Genomic DNA, 19,250 nt, shown 5'->3' on the forward strand with positions numbered 1-19,250 from the left:
GACGATCGTGAAAGTTCTGGTAACGGATCGTGAAAGACATTTAATCGAGAAGACATATGAAAGGTCAATACATATTCTAATTTAATTAATTACACAGACAAATTTACGACAAAATAAAACTGTCTGTCAAAATGGTTCAACATTATGATCAGTATGTGAGAATATCCAGTTTTAAAAGTACATAGTTATTACAAAACAACAAAAGGCAGATTGCTCTTCGACATTTCAATGACATAAAAATGTAAACAAACATGATTTTTTCACAAATTCGACTAGAAAAACTACTTTAATACGAATAAGGGCATTCTATTTAAATTAATCAAATGGTTCTCATAGTTATTTTGTATAAACATAATCTGAAACTTGGTAAATAAAGAACTATTTACACAAAAATTGATTTTTCGGATTGTGAAAGATCACATAACGCATTTTTGAAGATCGTGAAAAGGATCGTGAAAGATCTGATGCTACGAAGACGTTCAAATTATTCTTCAATTATATCATAATTAATATGTGTTATTGGTATTGAGAAAAGCTATATAGGGCAACATCCTCAATAGGTTTAAGCTTTTCAAAGTATTAATATTTTCAGAAATTGAAATGTAAAATAGTTGGATGATTAATAGGATGAAGCTTTTTGTTGTCATGTGAAGTACTCGCTTATCACGAGTTATAGGATACCCACATTTTGTATATTGGATCCTATAAACTACATGTCCGTCAGACAGGATTCACCTGACCCCGAATTTGCCTTAGTTCATGGATGAAGATTAATTTTTGTGGTCAAGTCCGTATCGCGGATTCGTTAAGTTTTAGGATAACTGTCTGTTGTTATGATTGTGAGGTGTACATTTTCGACTTCTGCGATGTTTCAAATAACATCGAAGTCATTATCATGGATCATTCGGCAATGCTCGTTTTATGTTGTCTAGCCTTTGGATATATACCTGTATGCTATAGCGCCATGGTATTTCGTGTATAGTGTACATGTCTGTCTGCATGTTTCATATATGACCATGATGACGTCAATTGTATTTGATATATTGAATGATAGTAAGATGTCTATGTCTGGCTGTCGGTCAGGGTTCATATACTTTTGACCTTGTGTTTCGAATTAATTGGCCAAGCATAACTTTTACATTTGTCAGTTTCTAAGGCACTGTAAGGATCGGAACACATTCATTTGGTCTACGGGATATTTGTAGAGATCTGTAAGTCATGGTTCATCTGACCTTGCACTCTTTTATCAACCATTGACAATCCTAATTTTTTAAAAAAAAAGATGTGATATGATTGCCAAAGAGACAACTATCCACAAGAGACCAAAATGACACAGACATTAACAAATATAGGTCACCGTACGGCCTTCAACAATGAGCAAAACCCATACCGCATAGTCAGCTATTAAAGGCCCCGATATGGCAATGTAAAACAATTCAAACGAGAAAACTAACGGGCTTATTTGTATAAAAAATGAACGAAAAACAAATATGTAGCACATAAACAAACGACAACCACTGAATTACAGGCTCCTGACTTTGGACAGGCACATACGAAAACAATGTGGCGGGGTTAGACATGTTAGCGGGATCCCAACCCTCTCCCTAACCAGAGACAGTGGTATAACAGTACAACATAAGAACGAACTATAAAAATCAATTGAAAAGGCTTAACTCATCAGCTGGACAAAAATACATTAAGTGCATTAAGCGCATTTGACACTTCTAGTAAAACCCTTGATATAATAGACGTTCCAAAATTAACTATCATAAGTGAAGCAGACGAGACATTACAGCATTTGCGCTCTGGTATTCTATAGTCTGTAGTATATAGTTAAATCAATACACATCTGCGTTGTATATACAGAACTTAAGAAAGTACTGTTGCACAAAATGTTGGTTATCGTTCAATCTCAAATTACTCATGAAAGATGCTGTTTTGCTGTAATTTTTTTGTTTGATGGATATCATTTTGGTTTAAACGTTGCATATCCATTTATTGGTTAAATAGTGTCGGTCTGCCTAAATTGCACTTGACCGATTCTCAGAGCTGAATCTTTCAAACTTATTTAGAGACGTTTTTATACGACCGCAAAAATTTTAATTTTTCGTCGTATATTGCTATCACGTTGGCGTCGTCGTCTGCGTCGTCGTCGTCGTCGTCCGAATACTTTTAGTTTTCGCACTCTAACTTTAGTAAAAATGAATAGAAATCTATGAAATTTTAACACAACGGTTTATGACCACAAAAGGAAGGTTGGGATTGATTTTGGGAGTTTTGATCCCAACATTTTAGGAATTAGGGGCCAAAAAGGGCCCAAATAAGCATTTTCTTGGTTTTCGCAAATAACTTAAGTTTAAGTAAATAGAAATCTATGAAATTTTGACACAAGGTTTATGACCACAAAAGGAAGGTTGGGATTGATTTTGGGAGTTTTGGTTCTAACAGTTTAGGAATTAGGGGCAAAAAAAGGGCCCAAATAAGCATTATTCTTGGTTTTCGCACAATAACTTTAGTTTAAGTAAATAGAAATCAATGAAATTTAAACACAAGGTTTATGACCACAAAAGGAAGGTTGGTATTGATTTTGGGAGTTGAGGTCTGAACAGTTTAGGAATTAGGGGCCAAAAAGGGGCCCAAGTAAGCATTATTCTTGGTTTTCGCACCATAACTTTAGTTTCAGTAAATAGAAATCTATGAAATCTAAACACAAGGTTTATGACCACTAAAGGAAGGTTGGGTTTGATTTTGGGAGTTTTGGTCCCAACAGTTTAGGAATAAGGGGCCCAAAGGGTCCAAAATTGAACTTTGTTTGATTTCATCAAAAATTGAATAATTGGGGTTCTTTGATATGCCAAATCTTACTGGGTATGTAGATTCTTGATTTTTCGTCCCGTTGTCAAATTGGTCTACATTAAAGTCCAAAGGGTCCAAAATTAAACTAAGTTTGATTTTAACAAAAATTGAATTCTTGAGCTTTTTTGATATGCTGAATCTAAACATGTACTTAGATTTTTGATTATGGGCCCAGTTTTCAAGTTGGTTCAAATCAGGATCCAAAATTATTATATAAAATATTGTGCAATAGCAAGAAATTTTCAATTGCACAGTATTCAGCAATAGCATGAAATCTTCAATTGCACAGTATTGTGCAATAGCAAGAAATTTTCAATTGCACAGTATTGCGCAATAGCAAGAAATCTTCAATTGCACAGTATTGTGCAATAGCAAATATTTTCAATTGCACAGTATTGCGCAATAGCAAGAAATATCTAATTGCACAATATTGTGCAATAGCAAGAAATTTTCAATTGCTTGGAGTTATCTTTCATTGTCCAGAATAGTAGTTGAATCAACTTAAATCATTGTTTTATACAATATACAATGTATATTCACTTTTACTACCAACTGATAAATTAAAACAATCTTTACCATTCAGTGATAACAAGCACTTTATTTTACATTTAATATTTTATGATGTATTTAAATGAGTAGTTATTGCTGCAAACTCCATTAGAAATTTGAATTGAGATCAGTTTTAGAAAAAGGGAAAGGGGGATGTGAAAAAAAAATGGGGGGGGGGGGGTTAAATTTTTCTTATTTCAGATTTCATAAATAAAAAGAAAATTTCTTCAAACATTTTTTCAACATCATAGTGAATTGCTCAAAGGCAAAAAAAATATATTTTAAGTTCATTAGACCACATTCATTCTGTGTCAGAAACCTATGCTGTGTCAACTATTTAATCACAATCCAAATTTAGATCGGAATCCAGCTTGAATGTTGTGTCCATACTTGCCCCAACCGTTCAGGGTTCAACCTCTGCGGTCGTATAAAGCTGCGTCCTGCGGAGCATCTGGTTACAGAAGTCATAACTTTTTCTTTAGCTCTTACCTGGACTCCAAGGTCCTTGAAATCTTTGACATCATATGCAGCTATTGTTGTTCTGCATAGTTGTCAATTTTCCAGGGTAAACTTTTTTCAAAAAAAAAATTGTCTCAAATTACGAGGTTGAACATATCAACTTTACCTGAATGTCCCTGAAATGTTGCTATAAATTGAACAGAGTGGTCAGCATATGTTTTGTTCACATCTGGAGAACTGTACGAGATGATAAGAAACAACCTCAAAACGTCTAGAATGTCAATACACACCAGAAGGAGTAAACTGATGGTTTCAGTTTTCTGACATTTTATAGATACTGCAGATTTCTGTTGTACCAGTATCTGCTTACCAGTTAAGAGCACCGGGGATCACACCCAGTTTGTCACTTAGTTCCTCTCTCAAAGTCGTAGGCTTTTATGTAGTGTTTATAGAAGGTCTAGTCTTATTTGCGTTTTCCATCATAGTTTTGTTGGTTTCTCTTAGACAAAATATGTCCACATAATTCCCATGATGGACTATGTTTATTAAAATGTATTGTTTCAGAAACTAATTAACAAACTTTAATGACAAAAATGGTAGCAAAGTACTTCATGGCTCAATTCGTCAGTAAACTAGATACTCGAGTTCTTGCTCCATAATGACGGTATTTACATTTTTAAAAAGTTTTTTTTGGGGTAAATCAAAATATAACTTTAAATGACATATTTAAACATGTATTTAAAGGTCTACTCAAAAACATTCAGGTGAGCGATTCAGAATCTTAGGAGCCTCTTGTTATATTTCACTTCAATGATTACCAACCTATACAGGTAAAATGGGTATTTTCTGATTTCTAGTCAAGTTGATGTGCTTGACCTCGATTTGCATCATTCTGGTGAATGTATGAGATTTGAACATTGATATTACAAAACTACTGTTACTTCTTTACCTTTTGATCTTAGAAAATGATATGTTATAAAGTTGGATATCTGATAGGCCGTACTAAAATAAAAACACAACCATGGTTTAATCTACACATGGGACATGATATGCAACCTGGTGAAGGAGGTTTAGAAATTTCATGAAGACTTTGTATCATTCAAAAGATAAAGTTAAAAAAAAAACCTGTATAGTTATTCATTACTTTCATTACTATGGAGGCCAGTTATTAGTGAATGTTACTTCCTTCCTGTGACCAAAGTCGAAGAAAGCGAGATAAAGAGATTGCTTTTCCGGCGACGACGGCGTCAACAATTGTTACATTGTCAGCTTAATATATTTTGATAGAAGCTACTTGTGATAATTGATAATTAATATAAATGTTGCATTACTATCAGTACAAATCAGTCTGAAGATTATTTTTGACCCTTTCCTTTGTGTAGGGACTTTGAATTAATTAGCTATTTGTTTAATGTTAATTTTCTACAATAGTAAGTTTGATAGGATCTATATGTGATAGATCAATGATATTTTGTATGATGTCGCAACACTTTCAGTACATATAAGTCTGAAGATAATTTGAGACCGTGACACCTATGTTATGGTCCAGTGAATTTAAATTAATTTATTTAGTAATTTTTGACGTTAAGTTTGGAGGCGAACTAAGGTCATTTGGAAACAAAATTCAGGTAAATACCAAAAGTGTAAATACAGATCTAATTCTGCAATGTTGCTGAACATAAGTTTGTGTATTTCTTAAATTCATGCTGACTGGGGAGAGACATTTCTGTGTTAACATTTTACTTATTTTATACTTCTTGTTTGCATTTTTTATTATGTCCATATCAATAAACAGTGATGTCCTTTGCATTACAAACTTATAATTTAGTGTTGCACTCATTAATCCGATAAACTGTCGGGTTCCCATATGTTAATGTTGACCTTCAATTCATGTTCGCTCACATGTTAACTTGTCAGCCTGAAGCTCGTTAGATTGACATCAATCGATGAATAAGAAGGTAATATTTTGGAATTTGATTGGATGAATAAGTGTTTTGAACATAAGCACCTGTCTGCCAAAATTTGAGTTTTAAAGGCTTTAAAAGAAAAAACTTTGTTGCTTGTAATTTTCAATGTGGATTGTCTTTAAATTCAAAATTTTCCACTATTTCAGTTAGTTATAGGAGACGTCTTAATCTAGATATACGCTGTGAATGCCTGCTATCAATTGTTCATATGAAACTAGTAGTAAAGGCATTTTTCCTTTTATATATTCTACTGTCGTATGTACAAGAACTTCAAATTTCCTCTTGGGTGATTGTATTTGTCCTGTCAAAATGTTGTTTTCGACTTAAGTGTCCGACAGTTTATAAATGAATGGAATCTGAAATCTATTGTTAATTTAACAGTGAATTCTATCATGTTGATCAGGGTGTTTTTTATCATTTAAATAAATCTTGATTAGACTTAATTGTTTTACGTCCCTTTGTTGTAATTTTACACTATTGTTCTAGGTTAAGGTGAAGGATGGAGCTTACCCAAACGTTTAAGGTGTTAGCTAACACTACAGGGAGATAACTCTGTAAAATCTGTTTAACGTTTTAATTACGTTGGGTTGTTAAGGGAATATTAAGCTTCTCAATGATCAAAATAAGGGTTTGTCAAATTGCTATATAACCAGTGTAATATTTCTGACAAAATGGTTGGTTCAAATTTTTTGAAATTTTATATTTTTGTCAAAGGGTCAAAGTAGATACTTTGTCAAAATTTTATGAAAATTAAACGAGCCAAATTAATTTAGTGCAAGTGTTGGGTACCACCTTAAACCCGCTACATTTGTTTGCACCCGTTCTAAGTAATGAACCTGATTGTCAGCGGTTGTAGTTTGTTGATTTGGTTCATACGTGTTTCTAGCTTTTTTATATGGTTCGATCGCCGGTTTTCCTGTTTAAAATGTTTAAGACTAGTCATTTTAGGGGCCTTATAGCTTGTTGTTCAGTGTGAGCTGAGTTTCTGTGTTAAAGACCGTTCTTTGCCCTATAATATTATTTTACACATTGTGACATTGTGACTTGGTTTGAGAGTTGTGTCATTAGCACTCACACCACATCTTATTTCTCGTGATACAGAGAAAGTTCTTTGTTGACCACACATTAACATTTAATACAAAACTCATTAAGATACCAGATTTTTAATTTTGCACCCTAAACGAGCATTACACATACAATGACTCACCAGTAATGCTAGTTTAATAAAAGTTAAAAGGCCAAATAAAAGTTGAGAAGCATTGAGGACCCAATATTCCGAAAGGTTTTATCAAATAAAGGTAAGGTAATCAATTCCTGAGATAAATTATAGATTAAAGGTTGTAGTAATATTAGTTCAAAAGGACATCAAGGATTTATATATTAGGTCATACATTGTGAAACTACTTGTGAAAGTGGCTTTACAAATTTGTAAATAGTATTTCACAAACAATAAAATGAAGTGAAGAAAAGTAAAAACAAAAGAAGACACAATGCATTATGAAAACTTGACTGAATTCTCAAAGGTACAAACAATATTTTGTGGTGCTGCAAAAGAGAGATAGCAAATAAACACTCGAGCAACCATATGAAAAACAATCGAAAACGACTAAATGACATACAACATTCTACAACGCATAACATAGTAACTTTAAGACTGACCAGCACGAACCAAATCAAAACGGGTTGAGCTCTAAGGTTTTCTAGAAGGGTACACAGATAAACTCCAAATGTGGTGTCCATCGTGTTGTGTTGCTGATGTTAGTACACATTCGTTAATATCACATTCGCGAAAAAGAAGATGGGATTGTTGTAAAAACAGTTGGAACATATCAGCAATATTGAAACAAATATTCCCCAACGATCAACCAACTAGAGATGGCAAATTTGCAAACAGAATACCTCAACTTCACCACGTGGAACCCTAGGTGTTATTGTTTCCCTTTAACATGTTTCAGAAACAACCGTCTCTCAAGGAATCATAATATGATATTCAAGATCAGGAATATCATATTAACTGGAAGACGCAAACTCCATATTCCAGTAATGACGTAAAATATACCATTATTGATCATGTTGATAGTTCAAGAATATCATCTAATGACCTTCAATTCAAAAGTGTGAGAAGGTTAAACATATTTCATTACTTAAGTCTTTATCATTTAGCAACATTTGCTTTGATGTACTAGTAATTTTATAGTTTAAAGTCTTTTAATGACTGTCCATACATTTGAACACTCCATATCTCTGTTACAGTACTTGTGGAATGTGCAGTGTAATCATTTATGACATATACTTTTACCATCTAGTTTTGGTTCTATAGCGCCTAGAGTGTTGTTTTAGAGCATCTATATTTGTTACTAAAAGACATCTTATTTTGATTGATTATAATGTAGAATGACGTCTACAAAGATTTGATTTGATTTGAAATGCATCATTTCACATGATTGAGGGATTTAGAAACAAGATGTGGAAAAATTGAATTAATTATATATAAGCTACTATGTTTCCGACATCTAAAATAACGTTTCATAATGATATATGCTTGGAAGAACCTTCACAATTTATAAAACAAATATACTGAGCGAACATTGGCTGAATGTATAAAATTCAAATTTGTATACATTATAAGATAGTTTACACATTTTTTACCTATATTGATTTTTTTATTGTCGAAAGTACACAATCTAACCAAATTAAGATTTGTTACTTTTCGGCAAACAAACTGTTAAACTTTTTATCTGTGTCACTGAAAGTATAGTGCATAATTTGAAATTTTGATGCGCTGCAATGCAAACGTCTTCGCTGTATACATTTTACATTTTATATATAGCAAATATCAAATGATTTGGATGGCTTGTAATAACAATTTTGAATTTATTGTTTATTATTCTTCAACTTGCAACAAACAATAAAAACCTAAAATTCGCTCAAATTATGTTCCTAGATAAAGAACTTCGCACTGTTAACAAACGAATACAATGATACGAAAAACAGTAATTGTATAATTATCAAAAGCCACCAAGAACACGATCTTTAATGAAGGAATAACATGTCTTTATACACATATGTTGATCTCGAACATATCTCAAGAGACAATAATTTACGAAATGCGCATTTGGTGCAGGAATTTTGGTACCGTTAATGTTATTATTTATACACTCTATAAAGATAATGGTTATTTGCCTTTAATATTACTTCGGCAAACACTTTGTTGATCAACATACTTATAAAAAACGTAAAAGACAACCAATTAGACGAAACTGAACTTTCTATGAGAAAGTAAAAATCAGTGTGTCATGAAAATGTACTGATCATTTGAATTACACAAAATCCGTATAAATTCCGCTGTATATTGGCTTGTAGCACATATTTGACCACTATATCTAAAAGAGGGGCGAAAGATACCAGAGAAACAGTCAAACTCATAAATCGAAAATAAACTGACAACGCCATGGCTAAAAATGAAATAGACAAAAATGACAAATAATAGAACACAAAAAAAAAAAAACAACATAAAAAAACAAAAGACTGAGCATTATTCTTCTAACAAACTCACTGACCACCATTAATGTTTTTTTTTTTTTTTTTTTTTTTTAACAAAATGAATGAATGCAGCAGTTTATCTCGACTAATCTTGGTATGACAATATATAATTGGTTCGTATCGTCCAATTATCCAAATTCCGTTGTTACTGGGCAAATCTTATAATATCTCTATTTCTTTCCTGTGATAAATGTTTTTAATGGACTTTGTGAATTAAAAATAAAAAAATCTGACCAAGTTTTATAAACACTTTAAACAGTTATAGTAGTTATCATTATCCTGGTATAACTGTTTATGACCCCAACTTTATCAGTCACTAGTAAGCTGAACATACAAATCCCGATGAACTTCAGCTTAATAATAATAGTTTTATGGCCAATATTATAGTTTCAGACACAACTGCATTATTTTGTACATGACGGGAAGAAACTGAAACCCAAACATACATTGTACAGCAATAGAAAATTTGCCACCAAAACGTTGTTCCTCTTGTAATAGTACATTTAAAAATGTGTGCCGATTGTTTGCATTTGTTATGATATATATCTTACTGTTACGAAAAGAAAAATAACAAAATACCGAATTCCGAGAAATATTTATAACGAAAAGTCCCTTCAACTTGGTACTTGTTTGGCTTTATAAAAATTTTGATATGAGCGTCACTGATGAGTCTTATGTAGACAAAACGCGCGTCTGACGTACTAAATTATAATCCTGGTACCTTTGATAACTATCCCTACTCAAATGGCAATATCAAAAGCTCAAACACATCAAACAAATTAAATGAACAACAACTGTCATATTCCTGATTTGATACAGGCATTTTCTATGTAGAATATAGTGGACTAAACCTAGTTTTATAGCTAGCTTAACCTCTCACTTGTATTACAGTCGTATAAGATTCCATTATATTGACAACTATGTGTGAACAAACAAACAGACATTATAGGTAAAAATGTCAAAATTTAGGGTAAAGAAGTCAACATTGTGTTATAATCTTATATAATCATAAAAAAACCCAAACAAATATGTAAACAAGTAGCACAAACTGATTTTTACAGGGTGAAAGTTACAACCTCTCCCACAGTATTTTTACAGGGTTACAGGTACCACAGACTTGAAACTTTAAAAATCTTATTTGAATTTTATCGGTTTCTCACTTGAAAAATCCTGCAATAGCGAACAAAGTAATGGACAAGCAAGACACATTTTGTTGACATAGAAAGACTTTTTATCATTTAAACTTCTGAATTAAAGACCTAGTATTAGTAAAAGGGATGTTGAAATATCAACAAAAAATCAAAACAATCAAAGCAAATCATCAAACAAATGCCATTGCATATGCTTACACTACTTGGTAAATAATATCCTCGAAAACTAACAATCCACGACCAGCGACACTAAGAAAGGTGTTCTTGTACAAATGTATGATCACATATGAACACTGCATGCACTACGTCATCTTCCCTGCCCTCCAGTTACATTATCAAATTTCAGAATGTGCAACAGGACACACATGCGTCCTTGTAGTTTTCATAAAAAAATGTAATTAATTACTGTTACTACACTTCCTAAAACGACGAATTGCTTAATAAATTGCTCAACAAACTTAAGTTCCTGTTTGGGTAGTTCAGTCTTTGTATTAGGTTTTCGATTTTAAAATATTTTGGCTTCAATTATCATTGAAGAGACCTTTTGTTCAAATACCATATATTAGGCAGTAGGTTTCTCTTAGCGTCAAACCATTGCAAATAAAAAAATTTAAATCAAATTTACAAATAGTTTTGCAAAAACTGTAATCTGTTACGGATTATTGAAAAATGAGTATATACCTTTCAAGTCTGTGAAATAATAGAAGTATTAAACTTTTAATCGGAAATTTCTTTTTTCTTTACCGCCAGAAAATCTGTTTAAATACGCCAACTAAATAATAACTTCCTTAATCTTTCGGTTTATATATCATGATAACAAGAGGCAGTTGATATTGATGTTTCATAATACAACAAGACAAACTTGTACCATTAAGATTTAAAATTCAGCACTGTGTTTCCAATAGTATTAAGAGGTTCACATGTTTGTATATCGAATCTTTCTTATGCTATGGAAAACAAATGTTTAAAAACTTATTACTTCTGGAAACGTTTTACAATTACTATGCTCTGTTCTTGTTTTTAAAGTTGGCTCATTACAAATGTCTACATGCTACCCTGAAATACTTTGAAATTGGCCATTTCCTTTTGAATACATGTACAAAAAAAAATATCGGATCTTTTTCGAATTCAGTAAAATTGTTAATTATTGATTGTTCATGAATTCACAATGCCTAGTAAGTAACCTTCAATTTCATAGGTAGTTGATTATTTCTTTTTCTAAATGAATGTCAAACAGGATTTTATTTTGGTAACAACATTGGCCACTTCTCAGCTTCATGTGGTGGTGTTAGAATGGCAACAATGTTTTTTTTTTATATTTCCAAACGCCGTTCTTTTCAGTAAAAATACTAACTGGTGGTGTTTAATGGCTATAACTAACTCATTCAGTAACAATCAACTTGTTTTGATGTGCATTTTACTCGTTTAAATCTTTTGGTTTTGGCAGTTCATTTTTTGAATAAGTGTAATATACCCTAAACATTTCCACGATTCATATATTCATTTTTGTTCTTGTAAAATAAAATTAGAACAGATTCAACGTGGACTATAGGTTGCAGTCTTGTAATTGATATCCATAAAAAAATAGGATACAAGTTTCTATTTAACAAAAAAGTTAAATCAAACAGAAAAAAAAAAAATGATTCCAGAAAAACAGTTATGAACCGGAAACTGAAGTTAAAACACAGACCTGGTACAAATGCTACACAATGAAATGACCGGTAAATGTTTGCTTTGTTATCCTCAACTAATGTTGGTATTTCAGTAATACTCCACTAGTTCAGGAAGAACATTACATTACTTCCAATAACTTTTTTATTTAATTATATAGTTCCTGCATCTGTAACAGAAATATTAGAACCATTTGGGCAAAAAAAAAATCGGCAAATATTTTCGATTCTTAACATCTTAAGCTTTTAAATGAAGGCAAATTCAGAAAAGTGAATCGGACGTTGTGAAGTTTATAGTGTGTTGTTTCAATTTTTTACAGTACTAGCTTACTAGTAGCTTAGTTTGTACAGTATTCCTGTCATGTAATGTTGTCATTTTATTGGTATATCTAACATAGCCATAAAAGCGCGAGGTTTGGCTAGCCACAAAACCAGGTTCAACCCACCATTTTTTCTTAAAAAACTTTTGTCGTGTTAATGTACTGTACCAAGTGAAGAACATGACAGTTGTTATCTTTTATATAAAAAAGAAGATGTTGTATGATTGCCAATGAGACAACTCTCCACAAGAGACTAAATGACAACTTATAGAAATTAACAACTATATGTCATCGAACTACCTTCAACAATGAGCAAAGCTCATTTTATCATCAAAGACCTTTAGTTAAACCAAAATTCTTCAATGAGACAACTCTCCACAAGAGACTAAATGAAAACATATAGAAATTACCAACTATATGTCATCGAACTGTCTTCAACAATGAACAAAGCCCATACCGCATAGTCAGCTATAAAAGGCCCCGGAATAACAAATGTTAAACAATTTAAACCAGAAAACTAAGGGGATCCGAACCCTCCCTCTAACCTGGGACAGTGGTGTAACAGTACACCATCAGAATAAACTATAAACATCAGTTGTAAAAGGCTTAACTCATCAGATGGATACAAATTGAAATACATCTAACAAAATCAGAGAGTGAACGCAGTTCGTTTCTGTGTGTTTTTTATTGTCGATTTTTTTGTTGCACGTCGGTGTTTCTACTGTTTCCTTGTTTATCTTATAGTTTCCTCGGTTTTAGTTTGTAACCCGCATTTTTTTCTCTCAATCGATTTATGACTTTTGAACAGCGGTATACTACCGTTGCCTTTATTTAGACGACCAATGCATCCCGTCAGGTTTTTATATAAACTTAAATTTACATCCTAACATGTACCTTAACTACTGTTGCCTCGAATTGAGACATAACGTTATTGGAACAAAATAGTAAAAACCAAAAAAAAAAAAAGTAAAAAGAATTACAAACAACAATTTCAACTACGCAACTAGAAACGTTATTCCTGTAGTTGCATTATATGTCGTGTATATCCACAACCTGTTTCATTTTTTTTAAATTAGTTCCTGTGTATTTTTGTAATGGTTAAAATGTCACATAATTATATAATTATATATATATTGACAAATTATGTACGACTACGTCCTATTTTTTTCAATGGTGAAGCTCTGTATAGGATCCACTAAAACATATGTGTGAGGCAACGGAAACATAATTTGTTTTCGACAAAATTATAATATTGACTCTTATCATTAACCCCATCAGGATAACCCAATTTAGAAAAAAAAGCATTTAGCATGTTTGATAAGCTCGTTTTACACACCATAAATACAAAATCAAAATACAGATTGTTACTGGTATAACTGTAGATTCGTTTCATTAAAAAGTAAAAATAAAATTTGTTTTCCTAGAAGTCCCTTTTTGCTTAATTGTAAACACTTAGATCTTAAGGTACGCAATTAGCTTCTATTTGGATAATTGAAAGTCACAAATCTTACCTTTACAAATAAAGATATATATGGTGTAACAAGAAATCTTTTACTGTCAGAGAAGCCCCAAAGATATTTTATGCGGTATTAAGTTTTTGATTTGAACTTGACTACTGATCGTACTAAGAAGTCATTCTAAATTATTCGAAGCGCTTTGTTAATAAATACACATGATTGCCATCCTTCATTCATAAACCCACATATGACTTACAGGGGGTAGCATACTAACTGTTTTGTAGAATCGCTTTTTGTAGTAAGATTATATTATATTTCTTCACTCAAGTACACAAATTGAAGGTCCTTTAAATGGGAGATACAATTGGGAACATGTTACAAAAATTGAGTATCTGATAGTTATCAAAGTACCATGATTATAATTTAGTACGCCAGACGTGCGTTTCGTCTACATAAGACTCATCAGTGACGCTCATATCAAAATATTTATATAAGCCAAACAAGTACAAAGTTGAAGAGCATTGAGGATTCAAAAAAGTGGAGAAATATTCATAATAGATGAAATTGAGAATGGAAATAGGAAATGTGTCAAAGAGACAACAACCCGATCATAGAAGCAGAAGGTCAGCAACAGGTCAAACAATTTGAGAAATAGAATCTTTTATATGGTTTTCAACCTGGATTTGTAATTCGCTTAATCAATTTATGACTAAAAAACAGTGGTTTACTACTGTTGGCTTTCTTTGTCAGTTTTTTGCTTGATAAACTTTATGCTGTGACAAACGACATCAAAATTTCCGATGCAGGTACTCATAAAATGACGTCATAATTTACTACTTACCAATCACAGCAATGGAACTATGCGGTATACATTATTTTTAATTTACTTGTGTATTTAATTATTACCGAAAAAATATAAGTTTTTAAACATATATTACATATCCTGATGTGTAAGTTTGGTAGGAAGTGTCTGATAAGATTATAAATAAAAACCCAAATAGATCGTGATGCACGTTTACGTGAACATCAGAAGTGCATGCATGATTCATATATATTATATATATTATTTAAATGAAAAGAAAAGAAGAGTTGATCGTTCTTTATTAGATAAAAAGCCTATCCGTAGAGAGTCGGATTGTGGAACTAGACATGCTAGAGGAAAGTAATAAGAAAAGTCTTTGTTGTAAGTCTATTTTAATGATACACTGAATGTCTTGAGCATGATAATATAGAGCATTCTGATTCAATTACCATATATCTGAATACATGCAACCAGATTACAAATATAACAGCAAATCTTTACTCTTTTGATATTTCGGCAAAAATAGTAGAATTTTAAATTATTCTACTCTGAGTTCGAACGACACGTGTTTTTAGATTAAGAGTATATCAGGCACATTATAGACAACAGTTTTTAAGTTTTCATAGATAAAAATTAGAATGTAAATGGAAATAAGTATTTGGACAATTTAATGTGAAAATTGCCATGTTGAAGTGCTATCGTTGGCTGAGTACAATTGTCACACTGTCATAATGTCCACTAAAATTTACAATCAAAACAAATAGCCGAAATATTGCCTGCGCAGAATCATACATTGCTTGGTTGATATTACCATCGGAAACAAAGAATTGACTTACAGCAAACCAATGGTACAAATGTTATTGTACAACATGTGCATTTCCCAATTAATGTTTCTGCGATGATGATTGAGACCAAAATGTTTACAATCAAAATACCATTTGAAACAGTGAAGAATCGGTAAAACCAAAAGTACCTCGTGTTTAGCTAAATCAGGAAAACTAAATAAATAACCATTTAAACCAATACTTCGTCATCCTTCCAGACCTCTAGCTACACAATTCTAATTAAAATGTTAAGGGGATAAACATTGCTTCCTTTTTTGTAGTCCGCAAATGGAGTAATTGTTTAAATTAAAGTTACTTTACGTTTTGAAATGGTAAGGCACATTACTTATTTATTACCAAACTTAAAAGGATCATACCTAACCTAACAGATAGGAAAAGTAAAATTAAAAAAATGATTTTTATTTCTCATGTCATAAAACCAATAATAATAATAATAATAATTTTCATACTTTTAAAAGCATATGTAAATATTCGACCGTGACAGGTACCTAATTATCTAGGAAAAGTTTTATTCAATTATAGTCAATATACAATCTTTAAAACTTCCCTAGAAAATTAATAGAGACATGTTACACAAACTTCCTTAACATGTATAGGTTAGAATGTTCACTTTAGGCAGTTGACATGCAGATAGCTCATTCTGTGACAAAAAAGGTAGCACCATGTATAAATATTGTGGATAGGTACAAGCAAATGCATACCGAATCTTGCTTTCAATAGGTAAGTTGATATCACATTTTTAAACCTTATTTTAAAAAATTTAGTATTTCTAACGTATTTACGTTATTCATTTTTCATCAAAATTTTTAAAGTGGTACTGTACTACTGATTTTGACGATGTAAAAGTATAATACGTGTATTCACTGGAAATTTATCAACGATTTGAAATTATCTGTGTAAATGGATAGCAAATACTTAACAGTCAGTCACTTTTCTATGATTCTTTTCATCAAGGGAAGCTCAATATTGATTTGATCTTGCATTGCAATTAGTACATGAAAAACAAGTATTCAACTCATTTTCAAATTTTGAGGGCGTGATTCTTTTACATAAACTCCTGAAATTTTATCTAACGTATTTTTCAATCATACAAAATGGCTTGAAATGAAATAACCTGAAAATATCTTAAAAAGAACATATTTTGTAAACATTTTGATATACCTGTAACTAGATTAGATTGTTTATAAGGTTGAGATGATTCCATGCATTTCTTAAATATTCTAGAAAACCAAGATGCAAGCCTACATTCTCCTTACCCTATTCGCACTTTTCGCCTGTGCATTTGCCGGTGGATATGGCGGTGGCGGTGGATATGGCGGTGGCGGTGGATATGGTAAAGGATACGGAGGAGGTTATGGTGGATTAGGTAGAGGTGGTGGTTATGGAGGAGGCGGCTATGGAGGTGGCAAAGGATACGGAGGAGGATATGGTGGTCGTGGAGGTGGATATGGAGGAGGTGGTTACGGAGGTGGTAAAGGATACGGAGGAGGATACGGTGGTAGAGGTAGTGGTGGATATGGAGGAGGCGGTTATGGTGGAGGTAAAGGGTATGGAGGAGGATATGGCGGTGGTCGTGGTGGTGGATATGGCGGCGGTCGTGGTGGTGGATATGGCGGTGGTAAAGGATACGGAGGAGGATATGGTGGTGGAGGTGGTGGTGGATACGGCGGAAAAGGTTACGGCCGATAAAGAGCTGGAGTTAAGCAGTACATTTCGTAATAAAAGGTAAATGAAATAGTTTATTATTAGAAAACGGATACATTTATGAGTCTTTCTGTAATGAAATACCATATTCTCTTTAACCTGGGAGCTGTAATCGATGATCATTATCATATATTAAAAATTGGTTGCGTTTAAAAAGATTACCATCGTAATAGTTGGAATAAAAGGGAATTACAGTGTCTTTAAAGTACACATGTATAATACAATGGCGGAAACAATTCTTCGTAAACTGAATGTTTGCTTCCTATTGTATAGATCCACTCGCTGTATTTGGCAAACACCTTCGGTACCCCTATGTTCTTCAGCTCGTTCTTCTTTTTGCCTTTTTAACTTGTTTTATTCGAGCATTACTGACAATTATTTCTTAGATGAAAGGTGTAAAAAATTAGGTATCTTTGATGAGTTTATCTATCAGACATCGATGTAATATTTGTTTAATGACGAATATGCTCGAAAAGTTTTAACCTCAGTCCCTTGATGTCTTCATTTCTTCCAATGTAAACATTTTTGAACACATTTTGATCACCCCTGGCTTTTGTAAAGTTCATGATTGTCAGTTTTAGTTTTTATGTTATGTTATGCATTATGCTGTTTCAGCCTGTTTGTGTTTTGATTTTTTTTCGTTTTTACTCAATGGGATTGTCAATTTATTTTTTTCTTTAAAATAAAGTCATGCATGTGATGAGATTAGTAAATCAATTTCATATATGCGCCGTTTAGTCTATCAGTTTTAATTTTTAACTTACCAGAACCATTTTCCATAGTGTGATTCCTTTTGGGTAACTCAGCAAAAATAACGAAACCAAAAGTCAGTTGACAATGAATTAGGTTTTATTTAAGTTAATAATAGTTTGATGCATAAGCTTAGAGACCAAATGGCTAATTTTAAGTAGCAGTATCTCTTTGTATGGTGTATTGTTAGCTCATAACGGTATATACAGTGTTCCTTTATTTTTGGATTGATATCATGTTCAACTTTAGTTTTGTGTACAGTTGTTTGTATTTCTGTCTTTTAATTTTTTGCTATGGCTTTGTCAGTGTATTTTGATTTATGTGTTTGAATATCCCCTTTGTAAGTTTCACCTTTCCTTTAACAAAATCAATAGGCGATTATAATCCTTTATTATAGTGAAAAAACTGACTACTAGATAGATGTTTATAATACGTGTACGTGTAGCAAGGATAACTTAACGGTTTAGTAATTAAGTCTTCATATTGAAGACAAAAAAAGCACCAACCATTTATTCGAAAATCAGATATACAAATAACGTTTTTTTAGTAAGCTGCTGAAAGGGATATCATTCTTAGAAATAACAGGACCGTTTATTTCCAACCTTTTCAAAAAATCCTTTCTAAGATTCTAAATAAAAGGATATTTTACTTCTTTTTCGCAAGAGGTCTTAAAAATTCTTTAAGAAACTAAATATTCAAAACAAATTTTTGATACCATTAAAATTTATTAACATACTGTTGGTCACAAAAAAGTTAGGAAAATTCCTTTCCGTGACATTTTATATAATTTCTTTAACCTCTTTAATGTTGTAAGATTCTTATTCTTGATCAAATGCCGATAGTTTTGTTGGACATAACTAAAATAACAATACGTAAAGATTTACTGTACAGAAGAGTGTTTAAATATCATAGTGCTATTAGCTACGAGCCGCAAAAATGTGCCCAAGTAAAGGAACTCTTCTTTTCTAGAACTTTATTCTAAGCATGTCAAAAGATAATTTTTACGCAATCCTCAATTAATCAGATATTTCAATATATTTTATTTATGAATTACTGTATAATACAAATGAAATACAATACTTATACTTTTTGTTGTTTATTTCTAGGATGGGAAAAGAGTTGTACCTCTGTAGCTGAATTTACGACCTTTCAGTATAATAAAACCCTCTGTGCCAGA

The 19,250-nt window shown here is 32.1% G+C and overlaps 1 protein-coding gene across 3 annotated transcripts; it reads left to right on the forward strand.

The window, feature by feature from the left end:
• Nucleotides 1–15,031: 15,031 nt before the first annotated feature.
• Nucleotides 15,032–19,250, forward strand: LOC143062290 (uncharacterized). Of its 3 annotated transcripts, none has more exons than XM_076234024.1 (4): nucleotides 15,032–15,155; nucleotides 16,235–16,339; nucleotides 16,844–17,344; nucleotides 19,180–19,250. In XM_076234024.1, the coding sequence occupies exon 3, from the start codon at nucleotides 16,853–16,855 to the stop codon at nucleotides 17,306–17,308; it is 456 nt and encodes a 151-aa protein (XP_076090139.1). In that variant the 5' UTR covers nucleotides 15,032–15,155; nucleotides 16,235–16,339; nucleotides 16,844–16,852; the 3' UTR covers nucleotides 17,309–17,344; nucleotides 19,180–19,250. The 3 variants fall into 3 exon arrangements, with proteins under 3 accessions (XP_076090139.1, XP_076090141.1, XP_076090140.1); XM_076234025.1 differs by having other exon boundaries at nucleotides 15,054–15,155; nucleotides 16,216–16,339; XM_076234026.1 differs by lacking the exon at nucleotides 16,235–16,339 and having other exon boundaries at nucleotides 15,050–15,155.

This window comes from Mytilus galloprovincialis, chromosome 2 (genome assembly GCF_965363235.1).
Source record: "Mytilus galloprovincialis chromosome 2, xbMytGall1.hap1.1, whole genome shotgun sequence".
Taxonomy (NCBI): Eukaryota; Metazoa; Mollusca; class Bivalvia; order Mytilida; family Mytilidae; genus Mytilus; species Mytilus galloprovincialis.